The sequence below is a fragment of the Anopheles coluzzii genome, chromosome 3 (genome assembly GCF_943734685.1).
Source record: "Anopheles coluzzii chromosome 3, AcolN3, whole genome shotgun sequence".
Classification (NCBI taxonomy): Eukaryota; Metazoa; Arthropoda; class Insecta; order Diptera; family Culicidae; genus Anopheles; species Anopheles coluzzii.
Genome location: NC_064671.1, coordinates 12,610,001 through 12,631,609, shown reverse-complemented (window position 1 = coordinate 12,631,609; position 21,609 = coordinate 12,610,001). Strand labels below are relative to the sequence as shown.

The window sequence follows — 21,609 nt, the reverse complement described above, 5'->3', positions numbered from 1 at the left end:
TCATACCATTGCTGGTGTTTGGTATTTTATTTTGGATTAAAGGATTGATGTGGCGCTCCACGAAATTCAATATCTTATCACGACTAGAACAATTTTAGGGAATAAAGAGATGAGGTATTGATACGACATTGTTCAGGAATAGATGAGAGATTATATGTCATTACAAATATCAAAAAGTTGAATTTTGACATGGTGGAAACAATTGCTTACTATTAACTATTAACAAGTGCCTCAAAAATTTTGGACTATTGTTCTTTAAGCTGGAGCAACGTCAGCTATTAGAGCGTGATATTTCAATAATGCTTTAGATTTTACATTCTATGATATATTATAGGCGAAGCTTACAATTCCTAAATTCATGGCTGAATTTATCTTAATAATCGTTGCAAATGGCATACAATCGCTTTATGTGCGTACCAGGACGTGGAAAGCAATAGGATATGTTAAAATACTATAAACCTCTTCAATTTCCAACGTTTTCTACAATTGTCCATCTTACCCTGCATGGTGTCCATCTTTTCCATATCAGCTATCCATCTTACCCAAACATATCAAAACTGCACGAAAAAACCATGTTTCTATTTCATGGGAAAACCATAACCGCCAATGATTACCATCCCCTGGGCTAGGACAATGCTGATTTCGAAACGTTTTGTTGATTTTTCTTCATTTCATTATTAAACTCTTATTGATGTGCGAATGTTTTTATTTATAGAAAAATGTCAAGGCCTTCTTAAAATTTTACTTGGAGTTTAAACTTTGAACTAAAACACAATAAAAAAAAAAAACAAAATAAACCCTCATTTACAGCATTCACTACGGTAAAGAATGTGTTTTACTATGCAATCAACTCTGATGAGTTTCTAAAGTTTGTTAAATATATCGCGTCAATCTAACTAAATAAAAAACGATCAGCAAAATATAGTAAAAAATAAAAAATAAACAAAACAGCAAAATTTTTGTAATTACGTTAAAAATAGGAAAAATTAAGTTTAAAATTAATATTAGAACAAAAAACACAAACAAAATTATAATAGCTCAAGCAAGTCAGCAACTACAGCCCTTACAGCTGCGATTGCAAATGATTCTTAACGAGTCTTGAAATGCAAGCCATTACCTCAATAATTCTTAAAACAACAACCACAATTTACGCTCTTGATTTTACACAAGACAGTAAACAGATGTTGCTTGATCGGAAAAGGGTATCTTTTTAAATATACCATCAATTAGATTCCATACTACCGTACCATGACCGTACCCAAAGAAGTCACTAATTTGGTAGATTATTTATGATTGATACGTACGTGACAACACCCCTTTCCCCATGTGCTAGCCCACAAGTTATAGCTGTCATAGCCATTTTACTCCAGTTTTTTTTTGCCTTCCTTCCTCGCTAAAGCCTTTACCATTTCATCAACCAGCACCAGCACAATGTGTCCCCGTCGACATGTGTTTGACGACAAAACAGGGCCCAAAATCCACATCCACGAGCACTTCGACGAGCATGCGGTACAGAAATGTCAATTTATGTTTTGATTAATTTGCATACATAAATAAATATCCCTTGTAATAACTCATTACTCCAGCTCTTCCTATCATTGTCTCTCTCTTTCTCGCGCTCTCCCGGTCTTTTCTTTTTCCTCAAGCTTTGCACAACCGTTTAGAAGCTACAATATAGCCCATGCTCAACAGTAGGCCAAGCCAATCGTACATCCACCACCACTGGCAATGATAATCGGTATGACGCTACCATAGCAGCGTAGCAACAAAGGGGCAACCGGCCAGGGGGAGAGAAGAAGCTGACATTTCAATCAATGTTTGTTTAGGCAAATTAGAGGCATCGGAACGGAGGGAAAATTTGCATACCCCCGTTCCTTCCCTCGTGCATCTTCCCTCGCTGGATATTTGCATGTGTTACCCCCAGCCAGCCAGCCAGCCAGCCAAAGAACTGGTGCCATGTTGTGAATCCATTTTCTAAATACACCACCCAGCCTTTGGCCCTGGGTGTCGGGGCGGGATTTATTGGTGTATACACGATGATACACATAAGGGCGACATTTATTTATGCTCACCACAGCCACCACGTACACCAGCCCTGCGTGACACCAATTTGCTGCTCTGGTGCTGCCCCTTCTTCCGGGATGCGCTCGCCGACTGTGGATTATGAAATTTGAATAAAATTTATTAAATTTCGTTATTTTGTAAATACGATTTTTAACACCGCCCAGACCGCCGCGTCAGCTGGTCGGTAAGGCTGTGTGGGGTGCTGTTGGTTTTTGGGTAACGACGAACGCGCGCAATGTAGTTCAGTTTTAGATGAATAATTGCCGAATCAAAAGGAGCAAAACAAAGCTGCTTGCTCAGTGTTGTTGGCTGTGGTTGTCACATCGAGTGAGCGCTTGCCCGAACAGCCAGAAGGAGCTACTTATTTGGGTATGCAAATTGGGTGGGATTAAATGTTTATTGAGCTGATTGCCCGTTTTGTCACTGAACTGGGTTTTTTTTGTGTGTAGAGAGTAGAAATTCGTTTACCATTTAAAAAAGCCCTTTGTTTGAAGAGGGAACAGAGAGAGAGAGATAAAAGTGCAGACAATCATTCCACGTACATATGCACCACCCTTGCCAAACGTTTTGCGATCGTAAATATTCCCGCAACACATTATGGTGCAATTTTCAACGGGTCAGTGAAACTGGAGTCGCGTTTTCTATCGTTCAAGCGTAATTAACTGCCGAAAAAAGGTGGCCAAAGTGCAAGTAAAAAAAAAAACAAACAAACAATCAAGAAACCCCATAAGATTCTACCAATTCAAACGAACCGAAATGGTCAAATCATCCCCGTTTTCCTGGCACGCGAACGCGTTTTGCCTTTGGTTTTTGTATATATTTTTAATTTTCTGCTACATTAATTGCTGCTAATTTCCCACCAAATGACCACATTCCATATCATCGCCGGTAGTGTTTTCTAAGCACAGCGCGCTTTGTCGTGGTCAGTTTTGAAGTTTTTTTTTTTTTTCGTTTAAAATAATGAACCGAAAATGGCAAAGAGGTTTTATAATTAGATTGGGAAGGTTGATGAGGTCTTTCAAACGAGTGTCGTTTTATGCTAATTTGATATTTTATTGCGAGTACACCAATTACACTCGATGGATGTGTAATTAGGAACGGAAATATCATTATCATTACGAGTTGGAAATTAGTTTTTTTTTTTTTATGAACAGCCATTGAGCTCATAATAGATACACAGAGAATAAAACAAAGTTTTAAGCATTAAAGTAGTTATTGCTTTATTTACATAAATTACTTTTATTAAATTTAGAAACGGCAATCAAAATTTCATCAAAAAGTGCCCGAACCGATGTAAGTTTTGTTTTGCAAATACTTTGCGTTTCTCATAGAAAATCAGGCTTATCAGACGTTTGAATCGGCGTGCATCTTGTATTACTTGAATCCTTGTATATTGAAATAGTTGAATAAATAAATTCGTAAATATTACCAGATTTCACAAAAAAGTGACTGAATGGTGTAACGAGAGATTAGCATTTTAAAACATGTTTACACGAAATCATGACACAAAATGAAACTAAATAAAGCTATGTACCAAATTTAACGATTTCAATAGAAGTATTTTTGCATGAATATTTGATATAAAAATAATTCAGAATTCCAGATAAATTTCATTCAATTATAGGGAAATATGTACTAGAAAATGATATCCCATTAGTGTTATTTACACTTTCATAGTTTTATTAACTTACCTTTTTGGCAAAACAACTTTCTGTAAAATGTTTATAATTTTTCAGAACAAAGCAAACATAGTTTATACCTGTCTTGGAGATAACAAATGATCAATGTATAATCAAATCAAGCTAATGTCCACACAATTTTCCACTAACACCCATTGCTTCCGTCAAGCACCAAATAGGAATAACAGTAGGCCCTCTTGTGGTGACTAGCGGAGACACAATTCTCCTTGCGCCTCGAATAATCGCATGAACACACAATTTGTTCATCCAAATTTCTAATTCCACTCGATGGCAAACCCAATGTCAGACGGTATTGTATGCACTCGTCTCGATAAATAAGTTGTTAGTGTATATGCCTGTCCACAGCTTCCGTAGATGTCGTCCGAGTGCACGTAATCAATGTAAATGCCACCGAACCGCTTCTGCTCCACCATATCCATCTTGAGTCGCAGCGAGTCCAAGTCTTCATAGCTAATCCGTTCCACTAGTCCGTTCTGCAGCGTTCGTGTCACGTATGGCATGCCACCATAGCCATCCCAGGCATAGCTCCAACCTGCCTCTCTTATATATTTACATAGCTGTAAGGGTTGACGTCAAACGATGACGTCATGACGTCAGGCAAATTATGAATTCGACAGGGTAGAAAAAGATTCTTTAAACGATAATCACCTCTCGATGCTCTAGGTGTGTACCGTTCGGTGCTAATAAGTTCACTTTGTTATAAAGATACGGGGCCAATGCCGGTGAGAAAATCCTGCTTATGCCGTACAAACCAATTCCAAGCAGTAACTTCTTGGGCGCACATCCCTCATCAATCCAGCGCTGTGTGGTTGTATTCTAGAAGTATCATTTTTTTAAATATATGATCCATCATTTAATTTACGATTGCTCTCTATATTCTATCTAATTTACTTACAAAGCCATTCTTTGGATAATATACGGTTCCAATGTTTGGAATATACATTCCTAGCTCTTGTGGTGTTCCATACAGTGGTGCATGAGAGTTTTCCAATGATTCGGCCGTGCTGGGATCCAGTGTGACGTGATCGACCAGCTCACACACATCGAATATATTGTAAGCATCGGCGAGGAGGCTCGGATGCAGCGATCCTCGGAACCATAGCTCACGGGTACGATTTCTGCTTTTGCTCGCTGCAATCACCGCATGACGAAGATCTTGCAGGAGTTGTACCATTGTGGCTCGATCGTTTCCACTGTTGCTTGATGCTTTCCAGTTGAGTTCGATTGCATCTGCATCTAGCTCAAGCAGCAACTCGACCGCGGCTTGTACAAACGCTTTCCTACGTACGATCGCGATAGATGTAGTGGCAAAATCACGAGCAGTTCCATCGATGGACGCCACAATACGTGCTGTATTCGAACGCTTTCGTACACTGGAAACCACACGGCTGAAGGCTATCTTTTCATTGTCCTGTGTTTGATAGAAACATCACTCGTAAGAAACACCCCAAAAAACGAAAAAGAGAACTTTAAGAAGAAAGCTTACACTGAACAGTATTTGCCGTCCTACGATGCTTGGGAAGCTGAATGCTTTGAAGATCACATCTGGACACACTTCTAACGGTATGTTCTCTGGTTGATAACCAATCAAATCGGCTTTAGATGGGGAGAAGCTACAGACAAACTTCTTTCCTTGTGCTGTGGAACATCTCACATAGACTGATAGGGTAAGTGTTACCCAGACGAAAATATTCATTTTCTTTATTTAAAATGGAATTTAAAGAACCCTCTCTCAGTGATAGGTGTGAAATATCCAACTGTCAATGCCAAACTGTTACTGGTGCGATGATCTTCGCGCTTCTGGGCATGAAAATAAGACACGACAACCTGTTGCAGCTCGTCAAAATCCCAAAACTGGTCGTGCAAACAGCAAAAAGGAACAAAAAAAAAAAAATACACACACCAACACTTTAATGTATCACCTAAAACCTACACCAAAAATTCCCAGCCACAGAACCTGTTGACTATGGCATAAATGTTTGAACGGTTGATTTATTTATTTGCTTTTGCACAATACATCCACACATCCATTCTAGGCAGAGCGTCATGACAGCATCGGTCAGCTGTACGATCAATGTAACGTTATCAGGCCGAGTAGAACGCGTCCGACAAGCGTAGTGCGACGACACATCTCGGCATGAAGAACGTATTTCAAGGTCGTTATGAATTTAGAGTTTACTTCTTCCATATTGCTGCTCTATCAGGCATACGGAGTCGAGGAAAACCTATAACATTTGTCAGGTAGTGCTAAGTATTTTAGCCAAAGTTAACAAAAATTAGTTATTATGTTATCGTTGAAGTCTAACAGAATATCAGTTCACGATCTCTTTTCTCTTGCGTATCATATTCAGTGTAGTTCGAACAACTAAATCCACTCAATGGCAAACCCAATGTCAGACGGTATCGAGCGAGTCCGACTCGATAGATACGCGATCAGGGAGTATGCTTGGCCACAACGGCCATAGATGTCGTCCGAGTGCACATAGTCGATGTAAATGCCGCCGAGATGCTTCTGCTCCACCATATCCATCTTAAGACGCAACGAGTCTAGATTTTCGTAGCTGATGCGCTCCCCACGTCCGTTCTGAAACGTTCTAGTTACGTATGGCATGCCACCATACCCATCCCATGTGTAGCTCCAACCTGCTTCCCTTATCGTGTTGCAGAGCTGCAAGGGATCAAGTCACTATGAATTACACATAATAAGTCAAGAAGTTTAAAGTAATCCTCACCTCACGTTGCTCCAGGTATGTACCTTTCTGTCGCAACAAATTCACTTTGTCACCAACGAATGGGAATACGCTCGGCGAGTAGTCTCTCCTAATGCCATGCAAACCGATTCCAAGCAGCAGCTTCTTCGGAGCGCATCCCTCGTCAATCCAGCGCTGCGTGTTAGTGGTCTAGGGAGTAAACATAATTCAAATATCAATGATCACATAGAGCTCGGCCATTCAACAACGGGTAAACTCACAATTCCTGTCATTGGTTCGATAACAGATGGTAGAAAATCAGTATTAAACAATGGATTGCGTGGAACTGTTATCGGTGTTCCATACAGCGGTGCGTGAGAGTTTTCCAGCGAATCGACCGTGCTAGGATCCAGCGTGATGTGATCGACCAACTCACACACATCGAGCATGTTGTACGCTTCATCGATCACATTCGGATGTAGCGATCCCCGGAACCACAGCTCTCGGTTGCGATTTCTGCTTTTGCTGGCTGCCTTCACCGCTTGACGAAGATCTTGCAGCAGCTGCACCATAGTGATGCGATCGTTTGAACTACCATATCCCGCATTACTATTGCCTGGTGCTTCCCAGTTCAACTCAATCCCATCTGCATCCAGCTCAAGCAGCAACGTGACCGCGGCTTGTACGAATGCTTTTCTGCGCACGATCGCGCTGGATGTTATGGTAAAGTCTCGTGCGTATCCATCAATGGACGCCACGACGCGAACTGTGCTAGATCGTTTTCGTACACTGGAAACCACACGGCTAAAGGCTATCTTGTCGTTGTCCTGTAGTTGGTAGAAACGAGAATTGTGAACCACACAAAACAAACAAATAAAACACTTTGCTATGCTTTAGCTTACACTGAACAGCATCTGCCGCCCGACCGTGCTTGGGAAGCTGAACGCTTTGACGATCACATACGGACAAACTTCCAGCGGTATGTACTCCGGCGGATAACCGATCGGGCCAGCTTTAGCCGGGGAGTAGCTACAGACAATCTTCTTACCCTGTGCTGTAGACAGCTCCACGCCGAAAGTAAGCGTTAGAGCAATCCACACGAAGATCTTCTTCCACATGTTTCTAATAGAAGCAAATGATAACGCACTCTGTGATAGGTGTGATATGTTCGACATCCATTTAGCAACTGTCGCCGGTGTGATGATATGCATGAAAGCCGGTGAAATACCTCAAAACATATTCCACATCAAAACCTGTTTCAGCGTGGGCAAACTCCCGAGACCGGTTATTGTTTGCTCAAAAAGCGAAACCAAAACATGAATGAATAATGTGATAAAAATGATACTTCATCAATAGAACACGAGTCGCTGAAGATAATGCTGATCGTCAAGATTCAGGTTCAAGGTCGCCAAGGTGAAATTCCAAGAAAGTTTTTTATTTGTTTTATTTGTTTGTTTTAAACATAGAAGGATGTACTTCATTCTAATACACTCACAGCACTACGAGCATTAATGTTTTCACAGTTTCTTCCACATAATTACAGTGTATATTCAATCGATTCTAAACTTTATACATCTCACAGTGACTCTGATTTACCCTCGCAAACAAATTACAATATACATTTGCTCAAACACACACCCACCTGTACAGAACTTCATTCCGCGTTTGATTTGTTTATTTGGTTTCGCGTGTAGAACGATACGCAACCACCCTTCTCAGCGGTGTGTCGCAGTGAAACTGGTTTTGATGCTGTTCGACAGTTCGACGTAATCCAGAAGTGTTAAACACATAGGACTGTGACATCATACTGACAACATCAGAGACGACAGAGAGAGCTTATTCTACAGCGACGTGTACGCTGTATTACTCAAAGAGAGACTCGCAACGCACTTTAATCGATCACTCTGTTACTACACTTCATCTATCTAAAAGCTTCTCTCGAGCCAAAGTCGCACGCATCGGATCGAATTCATGCTCATTCATTCATGTAGGCTAGAGAACTTTTATGTCGTTCCTATACTGATCGTAATCAGAAGAAGAGATATTTTTTCCTTCTTGTGATTGTGACGCCATAGGAAATGTGTCGCTTGATGATCACTCACCACACACCACAGAGTTTGTGTCTTTAATAGTGTTAACAAGGAGATTCAAAAAGGTTTAGAAATCAAGCTAATATAAGATTTCATAAGATAAGATACAAATTTGGATACATTTCGCCAAAAAGAAAACTCATAAGCTTAAGCAGGCAAACATTGTTAGAGTAAGCTTTACATATCAGATTCTGCCACACTACTCGTTCCACTCGATAGCAAACCCTATATCAGATGGTATCGAACGTACCCGACTTGATAAATAAGCAATTAAAAGGTATGGTTGTCCACAACGTCCGTAGATATCGTCCGAGTGCACGTAATCGATGTAAATGCCACCGAACCGCTTCTGCTCCACCATATTCATCTTGAGTCGCAGCGAGTCCAAGTCTTCATAGCTAATCCGTTCCACTAGTCCGTTCTGCAGCGCTTTAGTCACGTATGGCATGGCACCATACTCATCCCAGGCATAGTTCCAATCATCTTCTCTTATCTTTTTACAGAGCTGTAAGATTTCAAGTATTCACATTTTTAATTACTCAAAACAATTAAAGAAATTTAAAGCGAACCTCACCTCACGCTGCTCCAGATATGTACCTTCAGGGTTCAACAAATGCACTTTGTTGCCGACAAATGGCGCTAGGCCCGGTGAGTAAACTCTCCCGATGCCATGCAAACCAATTCCAAGGAGCAGCTTCTTAGGAGCGCATCCCTCGTCAATCCAGCGCTGAGTGGTAGTGTTCTACAAAGAGTAGCATCATACACAAATCAGTGAACAAACACATTTTACAATTGATGATTATAATATTGACTTACGAAACCATTCGCTAGATCGATTATGTTTCCTAACAAAGGTAAACTAAATGGGAGTACAATTGGTGTCCCATACAACGGTGCATGCGCATTTTCCAGCGATTCAGCCGTGCTGGGATCTAGCGTAACATGATCGACCAGCTGACACACATCGAACATATTATACGCTACTTCCAACACCTTCGGATGCAGCGATCCCCGGAACCACAGCTCTCGATTACGGCTGATGCTTTTATTTACTGCCTTCACCGCTTGACGAAGATCTTGCAGGAGTTGCACCATTGTGATACGATCGTTTCCACTGTTTCTAGATGCTTTCCAGTTCAACTCAATCCCATCTGCATCCAGCTCAAGTAGCATCGCTACAGCTGCTTGTACGAATGCTTGCCTACGTACGATCGCGTTCGACGTTATGGTAAAGTCTCGGGCGGATCCATCGATGGACGCTACGACGCGAGCTGTTTTCGAACGCTTTCGTACACTGGAGACTACACGGCTAAACGCTATCTTTTCGTTGTCCTGTGGTGGGGGAAAAACTCCATATAAGGAACACACAACAAACGGATAAAACACTCAGTAAAGGATGCTTACACTGAACAACAACTGCCGACCAACGACGTTTGGGAAGCTGAACGCTTTGACGATCACATACGGACAAACTTGCAACGGAATGTTATCGGGCTGGTAGTTGATCGAATCAGCTTTAGACGGGGAGTAGCTACAGACAAACTTCTTACTCTGTGCACTGGACAGTTTCACTAACAATGGCAAAGCAAGAACAATATAAAAGTATCTGTACCTAATCATTCTTGAAACGAATTCACTCTTGTTAACGCGTGTGATATGTTCGACAGACAGTTTAACACTGATTCAGATGTGATTATATTCATTCCGGTAAAATACGACAAACACATGCCAAGAATACCAGAAATCGACTTTGAATTGATAATTTGATAAAACGTGTTATGAAATATATTACCAGGAAGCAAACACGTTTCACTGTGAATGAAAATCGATAGTGGTGTTGAAAACCTGATAATCATATTTTGCTTTGTCTTAATGGCCCACACAACCATGCGACCGACAAACTCACACCGACACATGAGTTCGTTAAACCTGATCGAGCTATTTATTTGGTTTCGCGCGTTTCTAAAATCGCAACTGTGTGTGTCTGAGGTACTGGAACAGGTTTTGTTGCAGAAATCGTTTGACGTCATTGTACCGTCTTCGCTAGCATAAAACTCAATCTGGCGGCGTTTAGCATTTCGGACCTGGTTAAGAACAATAATGTTCAAAAGCACATTCAGTCTTCAACCATTTCACATTTTTCCGTTTGACTCAAAAAGTTGGTACTTATCAGTTCCACTCGATGGCAAATCCAATTTCAGACGGAATGGAGCGAATTCGACTCGACAGATACGCCGTTAGGGAGTACGGTTGGCCACAACTACCATAGATGTCGTCCGAGTGCACATAATCGATGTAAATGCCACCGAATCGCTTCTGCTCCACCATATCCATCTTGAGTCGCAGCGAGTTCAAGTCTTCGTAGCTGATGCGCTCTGCTTTTTCATCCGGTAGCGCTCTGGTCACGTATGGCATGGCACCATACTCATCCCATCCATAGGTCCATCCTGCTGCCCGTATCGTTTTGCAGAGCTACAATGATTACACGCTTATGAATGAGCACTCCAAATGGAAAAGAATTGATAAGCATGAGTCTCACCTCACGTTGCTCTAGATGGGTACCAACATGGTCTAATAAATTGATTCTGCCGCGAACATACCGTATTAAACTGGGGGAGTAGACTCTGCTGATGCCGTGTAAACCGATTCCAAGCAGCAGCTTCTTTGCCGTGCATCCCTCGTCAATCCAGTACTGTGTCGTTGTGTTCTATATAGGATGCAGATTAGTACTTTGCTATTACACCATGAAGAATGAATCGTTTACTTACATAGCCATTTCCTGTGTTTAACATACTTGGTCTATCGTACAACGGAGCGTGTGAATTTTCCAAATAATCGGTCGTGCTGGGATCCAGTGTGACATGATCGACCAGCTCACACACATCGAACATGTTGTACGCTTCTTCCATCACGTTCGTATGCAGCGATCCTCGGAACCATAGTTCTCGGTTACGATTTCTGCTCTTGCTGGCTGCCTTCACTGCCTGTTGAAGATCTTGCAGTAGTTGCACCATCGTGATGCGATCATTTGCACTACCACGTCCTGCATGAGTGCTGCCTGGTTCCTTCCAGTTCAGCTCAATCCCATCTGCATCCAGCTCGAGCAGCAACGTCACCGCGGCTTGTGCGAATGCTTTTCTGCGTACGGTCGCGCTGGATGCTCTGGTAAAGTCTCGAGCGGATCCATCAATGGATGCCACAACGCGAGCTGTATTGGAACGTTTTCTTACACTTGAAACTACACTGCTAAATGCTATCTTATCGTTATCCTGTAGTTGAGAAAAATATATATAAATAAGGAACACACAAAAAATGGATAGGCTACCCAACAAAAAAAACTTACATTGAACAGCATCTGCCGCCCAACGATGGTTGGGAAGCTGAACGCTTTGAAGATCACATACGGACAAATCTCCAACGGAATGTAATCAGGTTGGTAACCGATCTGGGTAGCTTTTGTTGGAGAGTAGCTGCATACAAACTTCTTACTCTGTGCACTGGACAGTTTCACTAACAATGGCAAAGAAAGAATAATGCAAACGAAAGCGTTTCTATTCATTCTTGTAACTGAGTTCAACGAAGCCGCTTGTGTTAATACGTGTGATGTGTTCGATGGTCAGTTAAACACTGATTCTGATGTAATGGTGTGAACACATTCATTCCAGTAAGACACCACAAACACATTCGACGAATATCAGAGACCATAGTTGGTCATTTCATGATACAGATACATTATGAAAAACAATTCATCGCTAATGAAGATCGTTGATGGTTGAGATAATCCTGAAGAGCATCGTTTAGTTAGCGACCTACGGAGTCACGCTTGTGTTACGGGCGGGCCTTTTGCTCAAATGCGCACCTGCAGAAGAGTTCGTTAAATTTGATGGATCGCGCGATGATCGGATCCAGGGGTCAGCAAAATTTTGAATCAAAGGGACGATTTGAATTTTTGTTAGTTTAAATAAATTGTAAAACTTCGTAGAGTGCTCAATTGTGACTTCGGATTGTGATCGGATCCAGGGGTCAGCAAAATTTTGAATCAAAGGGACGATTTGAATTTTTGTTAGTTTAAATAAATTGTAAAACTTCGTAGAGTGCTCAATTGTGACTTTGAGCCACATTTTAAAAACATCGCAATTGAAGTAAGGGCGTGCTGAAATGGTATAGTATCAAATATTCTGTTGAATTGTCAGAAATGTGTAAATATATTTCACTTGTTTCAAAAACTATCGGGCTGCATTATTGGGTGGCTAAAGCACTTTTGCCAATCCTATGTTATCCATTAGTGGTATGTTATAAGTTTCTGTACTATTGAGGCTCCAAACTTATCCCCTACAATGCACGTTTGGATTCATTTATATCTCTATAAATTTATCTCGCATGTGCGATAAATTTAATTCGCAGATTTAGCTCACGAGCTGAACATTTGCCGACCACTGATTTAAATACATCGCCAGAATCCGATGTGCTGGAACAGGTTTTGATGCGGAAATCGTTTGACGTCATAGTGATGTCTTCACCAGCATGAAACTTAACCTGACGACAATTCTGAGTCAAAAATAACACCTAAAAATACCTCGTGTGGATAATATTATTCCTATGACCTCAGGTGGTACGGTCCATTGCACAAAGCTTCCGAAGTTCATTCGGCTTCCCATGCGTGATCCGTCGACAGATGATGTCCAGTTTAAGCTTCCATCGCTGCTGGTTTCATTAGATGATATCAATTTTAATGAACTGAATAACTTACAGGGTTTCCCACGATTTATTGGTCAGTTCCCATGATTTTTTGGTGCGTTCCCACGATTTTTTGGTAGTATCCCATAGATTGTTGGTTCGATCCCATAATTTATTGGTATTTTCCGATTGGATATCAATACAATTAGACCAAAAAATTATGCGAAACGACCAAAAAATCGTGGGAACGCACGAAAAAAATATGGGAATACACCAAAAATTAATGGGAACCAACCAATAAATCGTGGGAAACCCTGTATATTTCTCCAACTCAAGGGAAACGTTCAAATACAGTCCGTGACATCAATGTTCTAAATCAAAAGTATTCGAACAAGCCACTGTCATAATGCTACATGACCCATCTTATCGAAAATATTTAATGCTTCATTAGCGCGAGGAATCTACCCGGTGTCATGGAAACACGCTCGAATGGTTCCAATTCATAAGAAGGGCAGTCGTCTTGAAGCCAGCAATTATCGTGATATAGTCTCTCTCTGCGCATGTGCTAAGGTGTTTGAACTACTTCTGTACAAACCGCTACTCACTGCGATACACAACTATTTGAGCCCGAGTCAGCACGGTTTTTTACCAAAGAGGTTTTCCGCAACTAATCTTGTCGAATTTGTTGGTTACTGTTTCGACAACATTGACCGTGGCATCGAAGTTGATGCTGCATATATCGACTGTAAGACCGCGGTCGATAGCATTTCGCAAGTATCGAACCTCATCGCTCTCGCACATTTACCAGTTCGTCCGGAGACCCTCAAACTCATAACTAAACAAATATAGATGTAAGTGTTTTCAATCTCACGATATTCCAGGTATCGGGCATCAGCTGTGCCCAAACCAATTCTGTCACCCAGAAATGACCTCAAGCCCGGCGAGTAAGCTTTCCTGAGCCCATGCAAACTGTACAATATTTATCTATTTATTTTGCTTCTGCAAATTACCTTCAATAAAAGCAACGGAAGGTTATGGACCTTCAAGCATCTGAAGAAAGTATTGAAATCTGCAAGGATCAGAACACCGGCGAAAACAGCAACCATACATTGTGCTATTTATTGGACGATCCTGTTGAGGCAGCATACGAAACTCTATATTTAACCACGACTTAAACCACTTATTGCTGTGTACAATAAAAAATGAAAAAAGGCACTTATACGACACGCTTCAGGCATGGTAGTGGTGAACGATTTGTTGGTAGTGACACACCACCCGATGACAAGGTGTACCAAACTAGCGACGAGCGATTCAATCGTTACGGCGAGTGATTTAATGGTAACAGCACGTGGTTAGAACGTAACTTAAATTGATTATTAGAATGTCGTACGTACGTATATGTCTAGATGTTTTTACCATTCTCCTTGATGTGTCCGTCCTTATCAATCCCATTTTATTAGCCAGCCATACCGGCGAACTCGTTCGTTCCTGGGAACGTTCGCCGCGACGCTCATTTTCACTCATTTCATAGCCTTCTAGATCAAAAATTAGAATACCATATAGATTTTGTACTGGCCAACCTAATGGTACAACCCTGTCCACTCATGAGCGACGAATGTTTCTCGTCGAACGAGTTCGCCGGTACGGCTGAGCATTAGATGGAGAAAATTTATTTAGAAATTTATGTCGCGCAACTTGTCTGTTTCAATTTGAAATGTGTCAGCCTCTATGTGGCTGACAAGGCCTGATCGAAAACAAATCCCGTCAGCTGTCAATGTGTTAAACAAAAAAAAACACAATTTTAATTTCAGTAATGATTGTTAAATGACGATATACATTATCCAAATTTTATTGTGAATTACAACCCCTGTCCCTAGAATCATCCGATAGTAGCGCCACCTAGGTGTCATCATTTGAAACTAATTTCGAGTTCGTCGATGTTTTGTTCTAAGGAGTTGTGCTAAAACCATGCAAGGCTGTAATTTTTACTTCACATCGCATGAAAAAAGCAGATTCGGTTTCCTTATTAACAAGTTTAATAAGCTTAATTAGGTTAAAGATGTTAAGTACCTGGGATAACGTTTATTTCACATTAACCATTTCAATCGTTGCCTACATTCTGCAAGATAGAGTACTGTTCTCAAAATATTCCACACATCAACCACACCGTTGGTACAATTTTAGAAAATATATTTTCCATCTTTTTTCAAATAATAATCCGCTTACAACATTCGACCAGGTAGGACCGTGCACCTTTTCGGTCGTTTGAGATTTTTTTTTACAAAAACAAACCTTACCCTTTATCTCATCACGAAACTGGACAGTTAAAAATTCATTCGTTTTACCATGATAATAATTATCTACATCGAATAAACACAACCCAACGGAAGGGAACAGACTCCCATCCAGAAGCAACCTTCATCCTCCACTCACTCGCATGTCTGTGAGCGCAAGTTCGTAGTAGTTTTACCGCATAATCTACTTTATCTAGCAAAGTTTTCTCTTATCGAACAACATAGTGTATAGCTATAGAACACACAGCAAACTGAACGAGAATATGGTACAGAAACGATACTTTACAGGAGCTTATTATACACGTTGGTGATAATATAAAAAAAAATCAACTCTCTGCCCTATATATACAATCTCCCGCTCTTCTCCCGTCACGGACAAAACGTGTCCAAATGGTACACTTTTGCTATCTATCTACAGCAAAATTTGAACGCCTTGCCTCCACCCTGCATGCAATCTGCCTACAATCTACTCTATCTAACTGCGCCTTCCTCTACTGGGCGTATGCGCCTCATTCCGCTGGCAGCACGAGTGACATTCGATTTTGTCGTGTTGTGGTCGTTCTACACCGGTGTGTCTTCACACCCCGGTCGCAGTCCGGAGTTGGCAGTTTCTGTAGCAGTGCCGCTTGGGCGGCAGCGTCCATTTTACACCTTGTTAGCGTTCACATTGTTACCCATCTGATCGTTGCCGCCGCCACCGCCGGGCCCATTGTTGGTTGAGTGGTTATCGCCCTCGGAGTCCTTCATCGAGCCGCCGTCCTCCGAGTCGTGGCCGACCAGTGCGCGGTACTTCTTCGAGATCGCTTCCCAGTCGGCAACGTTCTCGATTCGGGTCGTATTGACAGTGGTGAAACTGACTTGCGAGCCAAGAGGAGACAGATGCATAACGGAAAGCGCTGTCGAGTCTGGAAAGCCGCGTCGGTACGCATCGCCGTTAGTAGATGAATAAACGTGGAGAAGAAGAAACAACATGGAAACAGTGTAAGTCAGCGCTGCCGAGTATGGTAGTGGGAGACGGTGGCCTGCTGTGACCGCTGGATCTTGAGGAGATCACAATCGATCACGCCACAATAGGGCCATTTGTGTATCGTTCGGTGCTGTCAACTTTGTCAAACTCAACTCAACTCCAACCATTACTCAACGTCAACACTTCAAAGTCTACGGGATGTTGGAATGTAGTACGGGACTAGTTTAATTTCCAATTGCTACTGTCATTTCTAGTCAGAACCGAATGATCTTTTATAGGTAAGGTTGACTCTACACAAATTTACGAGGTCGAAACATAGTTTCTAATGGTATACAACGGATCACTAAATGACAGTAAAATGCGTCAAGATACCGAAACACACGTTACACACTCGTACTTACTACAGCCACGGTACTGTCGTATAAAGGGTCCTTAAAATTCTATAAATTAAACTTCTATTAAAAGGAACAAAAGTTGTACGAAGCAGCAACCTTCATCACTGCTCGGTAAGCGGATCGAATGCTAACAAGCCACGATTTACACCGTTCGAGGGAAGCTAACATCCAGTGACAGCTTACTTCGAACGATGCTTTTGAAAGCTTTTCAATTAAACTTTTTTGTCTTCAACAGCAGTACGAAACGATGGAAAAACAATGAAGGGCTACAGTTACAATCGCTACACGATAAGAAAACCAGACAAGCGCATGCTGTCGCTACTGTGCACACCTTTAGGAGCCACCTGACCTTTCTTCACTTTCGACAACCATTTGGCGCCGGCTTTGGTGCGTGGACTCTGCTGCCCACGGTGTAGATTCATCATCTGCACCAGCGACGGTCGTTTCTTCTTCACTATACGTGCCTGTTGAGGATAGAGAAGTTAAGGGTTTGATGGCGTGATCGTTTGAGCGTGTGTGGTTGGTTCTATTTTTTTTTGTATTAAATTGTATCTCGCGTTTTGCCGCAAGACGTTTGCAGTTGTGCTGCATTGTAAGGGTGATTGTGGGAAAAAGGTGATCAATACGAGATGGAAGACTGATCTTGCTTGAGAAGAGTTCGTTAATTGAACGCTGAAGCAATGATGAGCTTCCACTGTTGATCACTTTTTTGTTTGGTTGTTTTTCTTGGTAAATGCAAAGCATTATGGCGGTGATAGCGAGCTCAAAACTTGGTCGATTAAGAGTCATTTAGGGTGATTACTATTGGTACATATTATTGTATCTTGATGCCACAATTTTAAGGGCATTTCCAGCTGTATATTTAGTGAATTTCGTGTGATGGGAATTGAATCCTATGACACCTTTGCTGGATAGGCTTAATTGGAATCAAGTTGAAATTTCCAATGTGTTGTGTTGCTTTAATCTTATTGTTTTAAAATCCGATTGACTGTCAAGAATCTTAATGGTTACTGTTACAACACATTTACTAATTTATTAATAAGTCTTTATTACTAAGTATTAATCTCTTTACAACATTCAGTCCAACATTATTGAGAATGAAATATTAGAAAGTAGAATGAACATATTCAAAGAGAAAGATAAAAAAATTAAATAAAAAGTTAAATTTAAAATTCAACATTTTTGATACTCTCGTTCGACCAAATTTTGATCATAACATCCTTAGGAAGTGAAATAATTGAAATAAAATAAAAAAAACTTCCTTATCAATCCAATAAATATAAATAAATACAATAAAGACATTAAATATTTCCTTCGAAATTGAATATGAATATGATAAAATGACGCAAAAGCAAGCTAATGTTTCGATTGTTTTTTTTTTCAATTTTTTACAATAATTTACAAGCCTTTCTTTCTTGAAATTAAATTCATAACCACTTATAGAAATTATTGCCAAGCTTCCCAAACTAAGCTCCCCTTGCTTTCGTACCTACCACCGATCTTAACTTTCGCTCAATCGACGATAAAAAATGATCGTGTAACTCAAATGATCTGCGGAATTACAATGAGCTGGTACCACTCGATGGCGGGTTGCACAGAGCCCTCGAACTGGCTGTACTTACCCGCACTTTCTCCACGATCCACACGAACCAGGTGGTGACGAGATTCATGGGGGACGGTGCCGTCGACGTTCGATGCATGTTGCGGATCAGTTTGGACAGACCGTACTTCCACTCAATGTCCGATTGTGCCTACACACATGTGTGAGGTTGTTTTGAGAAAAGGATAAGAAAACAGTTTATATTAGTGTGGTTTATTGAGACAAAAGTGCTTTCAAAACAAAAGAGCTTGGTATTCTTTGGGTCAAACAGCACTTTCGTGCTGTGAACACACGCGGAGAAAACGTTGTACTAAAAAAAAACTGATAAAATGGGGAAGATTACAAATCATAAAGATCACTTCAAACGGAAATTGGTAAATTAATAAGAGGATAAGTACTCATTGGGCGTTGTGGTAATCGTTCAAATAAATATGTATCTTTCTGTGTTTAGAACATATGTGTAGAAGATGGCTAAAGGTAGTGACAAGGCTTAGCACACTGTCCCATCAGCAATGAAAGGAGCAAAAACAACAACAAAAATATCGCGCAAAGCTTGATATCGGTCGTGTGACAACGGCGAAAACGGCAGAAATAGGAAATTAGCTCGCACACAAAATCAAAACAAACATTTTATTTGGTCAATATTCACGCACACCCTCCGGGGATACTACTGGCGGGTCGGAAGAGGTCGCAACGATTCGTTGCGCACTTCCGTCTTACCAGTGTGCCCCCTTTGCTTGACAGAGAGCCGCAGGTGGTTGGGATCATCGGGTTTTTTTCATCATCGTCAGGAGATGGCATCCCTTTCCATCCGAAGCCTCGTCAGCGCGAGAGCGTGTGCGCCCTTACCAGAATAAACTACAAACGGAAATGTTCAAAACCGGAAGTAATGGTGTTGGTGTAGTGGTGTAAACTAGGGGAGAATGTGGAAAACGGGATCCAGGAGTAACCAGTGGGTCTATAAATCGATAAATCGGGTGTGCTTTAAAGAAACCAAAATACACAAACGAATACTAATCAAAGAAAGAGGGGAAACAGGACAAGGGAGGAAGGACCATAACTTTGAACATTTAATTGACAATGATACCTGAATTCTCTGATACGTATCAGACATCATAGCAATGAGCAGATTGATAAGTACAACAACTGATACCAACATGTAAATGCCAAATACAATTTTAAACAAGTACTCAGTCCAATAGGGTTGCGTTCGGGTCGTATTCGGTGTCATTTTATCAATTTGTGTTTGATCGGTGGTAGTTTGACCAAATACAGCGAAAAAGAGCAGCTCAAATGACAGTATGGGATTCATGCGCACTGTTGGTTCATATTTTGTTTAAAGTAAAGATGTCGTAAACAGTGTCATCGGTGTGTGTGTAGTGTTGTTGTTTGTATTTAGATTGGGACGCCACAAATTGAAACGAATTTTTCCCACACACACACACGGTACACGCCAATGCAAATGTGTCGTCGTGTAAGTGTTGTGTCAGTGTACGCGACATGCGACATGTTTCATCGTGTTAGAATAAATCGGGAGAGAGAGAGAGAGAGAAAAAGAGAGAGAAAGAGAAAGAGAAAAGAAAAAAGAGAAGAGAAAGAGACAGCACTTTAGCACGCGGTACGAACTAACCTGGATGCGTTGATAGGTATCCGACATCATAGCGATAAGAAGATTAATGAGCACTACTACGGAGACTAACATATAAATGCCAAATACTATCTTGAACAAATTCTCCGTCCACTCGGGACGGGACGAGCGCTGCGAGTTGATGTCGTCCGGTGACGTCTGGCCGAACACGGCAAAGAACAGCCGCTCGAACGCGATGATCGGCGTCATCGGGACTGGAACCGGGCGTGATTTGGAGAGGGGGGTGGGATGTGCAGGATAGAGAACAGATAGAGAGAGATAGAGCGTGCGTGAGAGTCGATGACGAAGCGGGTGGCATGGTGAAGGCGCTTCTCCCGGTTGGCCTGGTCCTGGTCCTGGTTTCCTATCGCAGTCCGGCTGTCCGTGCGTTGGGTCTCGCTACCTACTGATCGATTGTTTTTGGGGGAGCCCTAAGCTGCCGCTGATCGACGCCGTAGTCACACGCTGTCTCCCCTGCTGTCTACCCGGATGTCCGGTGAAAGTGATCCAATCTCGCGGGGGGATCGGTGGTGGTGGTGTACAGATCAAGCAGGTGCGCCTCGTGAGAAGATGTGAAGGATGCGAAAACACACTCGTGAGCTAACATGGAAGCCAGGTGCAGATACAAGGTGCTTCCAAAAGTGTGAGTCTAAGGTGCGTCTTACTAAAGTAGCTAACATGCCGATAACATCCTGACAGGAAGCATTACTCATGCGACGTAAAGCAAGAAATGCAATCAAAACATGAAAGTGATGTAGAAGAAGTAGATAAGAAAACAAAACAAAAATGAAATTAAAGAAAACGTTAAAACAATACCATAGAAGAGAAGAATGAAGAAGAAGTTAAACAAAACGAAAGGAAAAAAAAACATCAGCAGAGCAAGCGAGCGATATGCACATTCCGAACGATGCGGCAGAGCGCCACTAGGACGAGCACAGAGCGCGAGCGCGAGCGAACGAACGAACGAACAAACGAACGAGCGAGCAGTTGGATTGGTTCGAGCAGTTAGGAACAGAGTCGATTTCGAGCATGCAGTCAGTGTATAACACAAGAATTTAATTCCTTACAGCACCCTCATTACGAACCGGTTAACCATAACATTCACAGGACACTTGCCAACATGCGTACGGAAAACATGGTTTGTGTGGTAGCTCGAATATGAAAGAATAGAAAGTAATAGTTTGGTAAATAGGTAGCACACAGAACGGCAGAAAGAAAACGAAGTGAAAGAAATAGAAACAAGTAACACGGACACGAAACACAGTTAAAATCTTCATCATCAGCACAACAATAATAATCATAAACATTCGACAGACAGAGAACGCGTACGTGAACGAAACCGAAAGCGGGGATGCAAAAACCCACAGGCAATAGACTTTTTCATTATAAAAAACACACTCTTTAACGGACAACAAACTCTCAAGATAAATGAGAAAGCACAAACAGACACACTTATTTGCCGTAAAACAGCCAGGCACACTTGCAACAACTTGGGGGGTAGCTGG

At 41.6% G+C, this 21,609-nt stretch overlaps 4 protein-coding genes across 6 annotated transcripts in view; all 4 read right to left on the bottom strand.

Moving 5' to 3' along the window:
• Nucleotides 1-5,736: 5,736 nt before the first annotated feature.
• On the bottom strand, nucleotides 5,737-7,770 carry LOC120958880 (putative chitinase 1). 2 transcript variants are annotated; one of them, XM_040381947.2, is made up of 4 exons: nucleotides 7,357-7,770; nucleotides 6,736-7,281; nucleotides 6,497-6,664; nucleotides 5,737-6,432 (listed from the first exon to the last, which is right to left on the bottom strand). In XM_040381947.2, the coding sequence occupies exons 1-4, from the start codon at nucleotides 7,663-7,665 to the stop codon at nucleotides 6,130-6,132; spliced, it is 1,326 nt and encodes a 441-aa protein (XP_040237881.2). In that variant the 5' UTR covers nucleotides 7,666-7,770; the 3' UTR covers nucleotides 5,737-6,129. The 2 variants fall into 2 exon arrangements, with proteins under 2 accessions (XP_040237881.2, XP_040237882.2); XM_040381948.2 differs by having other exon boundaries at nucleotides 6,362-6,450.
• A 76-nt stretch (nucleotides 7,771-7,846) lies between these two features.
• LOC120958881 (chitinase-like protein 3) lies at nucleotides 7,847-10,267 on the bottom strand. The gene is made up of 4 exons (XM_040381949.2): nucleotides 9,949-10,267; nucleotides 9,361-9,876; nucleotides 9,119-9,286; nucleotides 7,847-9,049 (listed from the first exon to the last, which is right to left on the bottom strand). The coding sequence occupies exons 1-4, from the start codon at nucleotides 10,162-10,164 to the stop codon at nucleotides 8,744-8,746; spliced, it is 1,206 nt and encodes a 401-aa protein (XP_040237883.2). The 5' UTR covers nucleotides 10,165-10,267; the 3' UTR covers nucleotides 7,847-8,743.
• A 369-nt stretch (nucleotides 10,268-10,636) lies between these two features.
• Nucleotides 10,637-13,050, bottom strand: LOC120958883 (probable chitinase 10). The gene is made up of 5 exons (XM_040381951.2): nucleotides 12,960-13,050; nucleotides 11,888-12,054; nucleotides 11,313-11,813; nucleotides 11,084-11,251; nucleotides 10,637-11,016 (listed from the first exon to the last, which is right to left on the bottom strand). The coding sequence occupies exons 1-5, from the start codon at nucleotides 13,048-13,050 to the stop codon at nucleotides 10,714-10,716; spliced, it is 1,230 nt and encodes a 409-aa protein (XP_040237885.2). The 3' UTR covers nucleotides 10,637-10,713.
• A 2,344-nt stretch (nucleotides 13,051-15,394) lies between these two features.
• LOC120957904 (serine/threonine-protein phosphatase 6 regulatory ankyrin repeat subunit A) overlaps nucleotides 15,395-21,609 on the bottom strand; it is a 52,403-nt gene continuing 46,188 nt past the window's right edge. The window contains exons 14-17 of one of the 2 annotated variants that reach the window (XM_040380346.2): nucleotides 20,108-20,319; nucleotides 18,500-18,628; nucleotides 17,209-17,341; nucleotides 15,395-16,420 (exon numbers count right to left, since the gene is read on the bottom strand). In XM_040380346.2, the coding sequence (XP_040236280.2) occupies nucleotides 16,161-16,420; nucleotides 17,209-17,341; nucleotides 18,500-18,628; nucleotides 20,108-20,319 (734 nt within the window). In that variant the 3' untranslated portion in view covers nucleotides 15,395-16,160. Of the gene's footprint in view, nucleotides 16,421-17,208; nucleotides 17,342-18,499; nucleotides 18,629-19,564; nucleotides 19,795-20,107; nucleotides 20,320-21,609 lie in introns of both variants that reach the window. The other variant, XM_040380344.2, reaches the window with a different exon arrangement.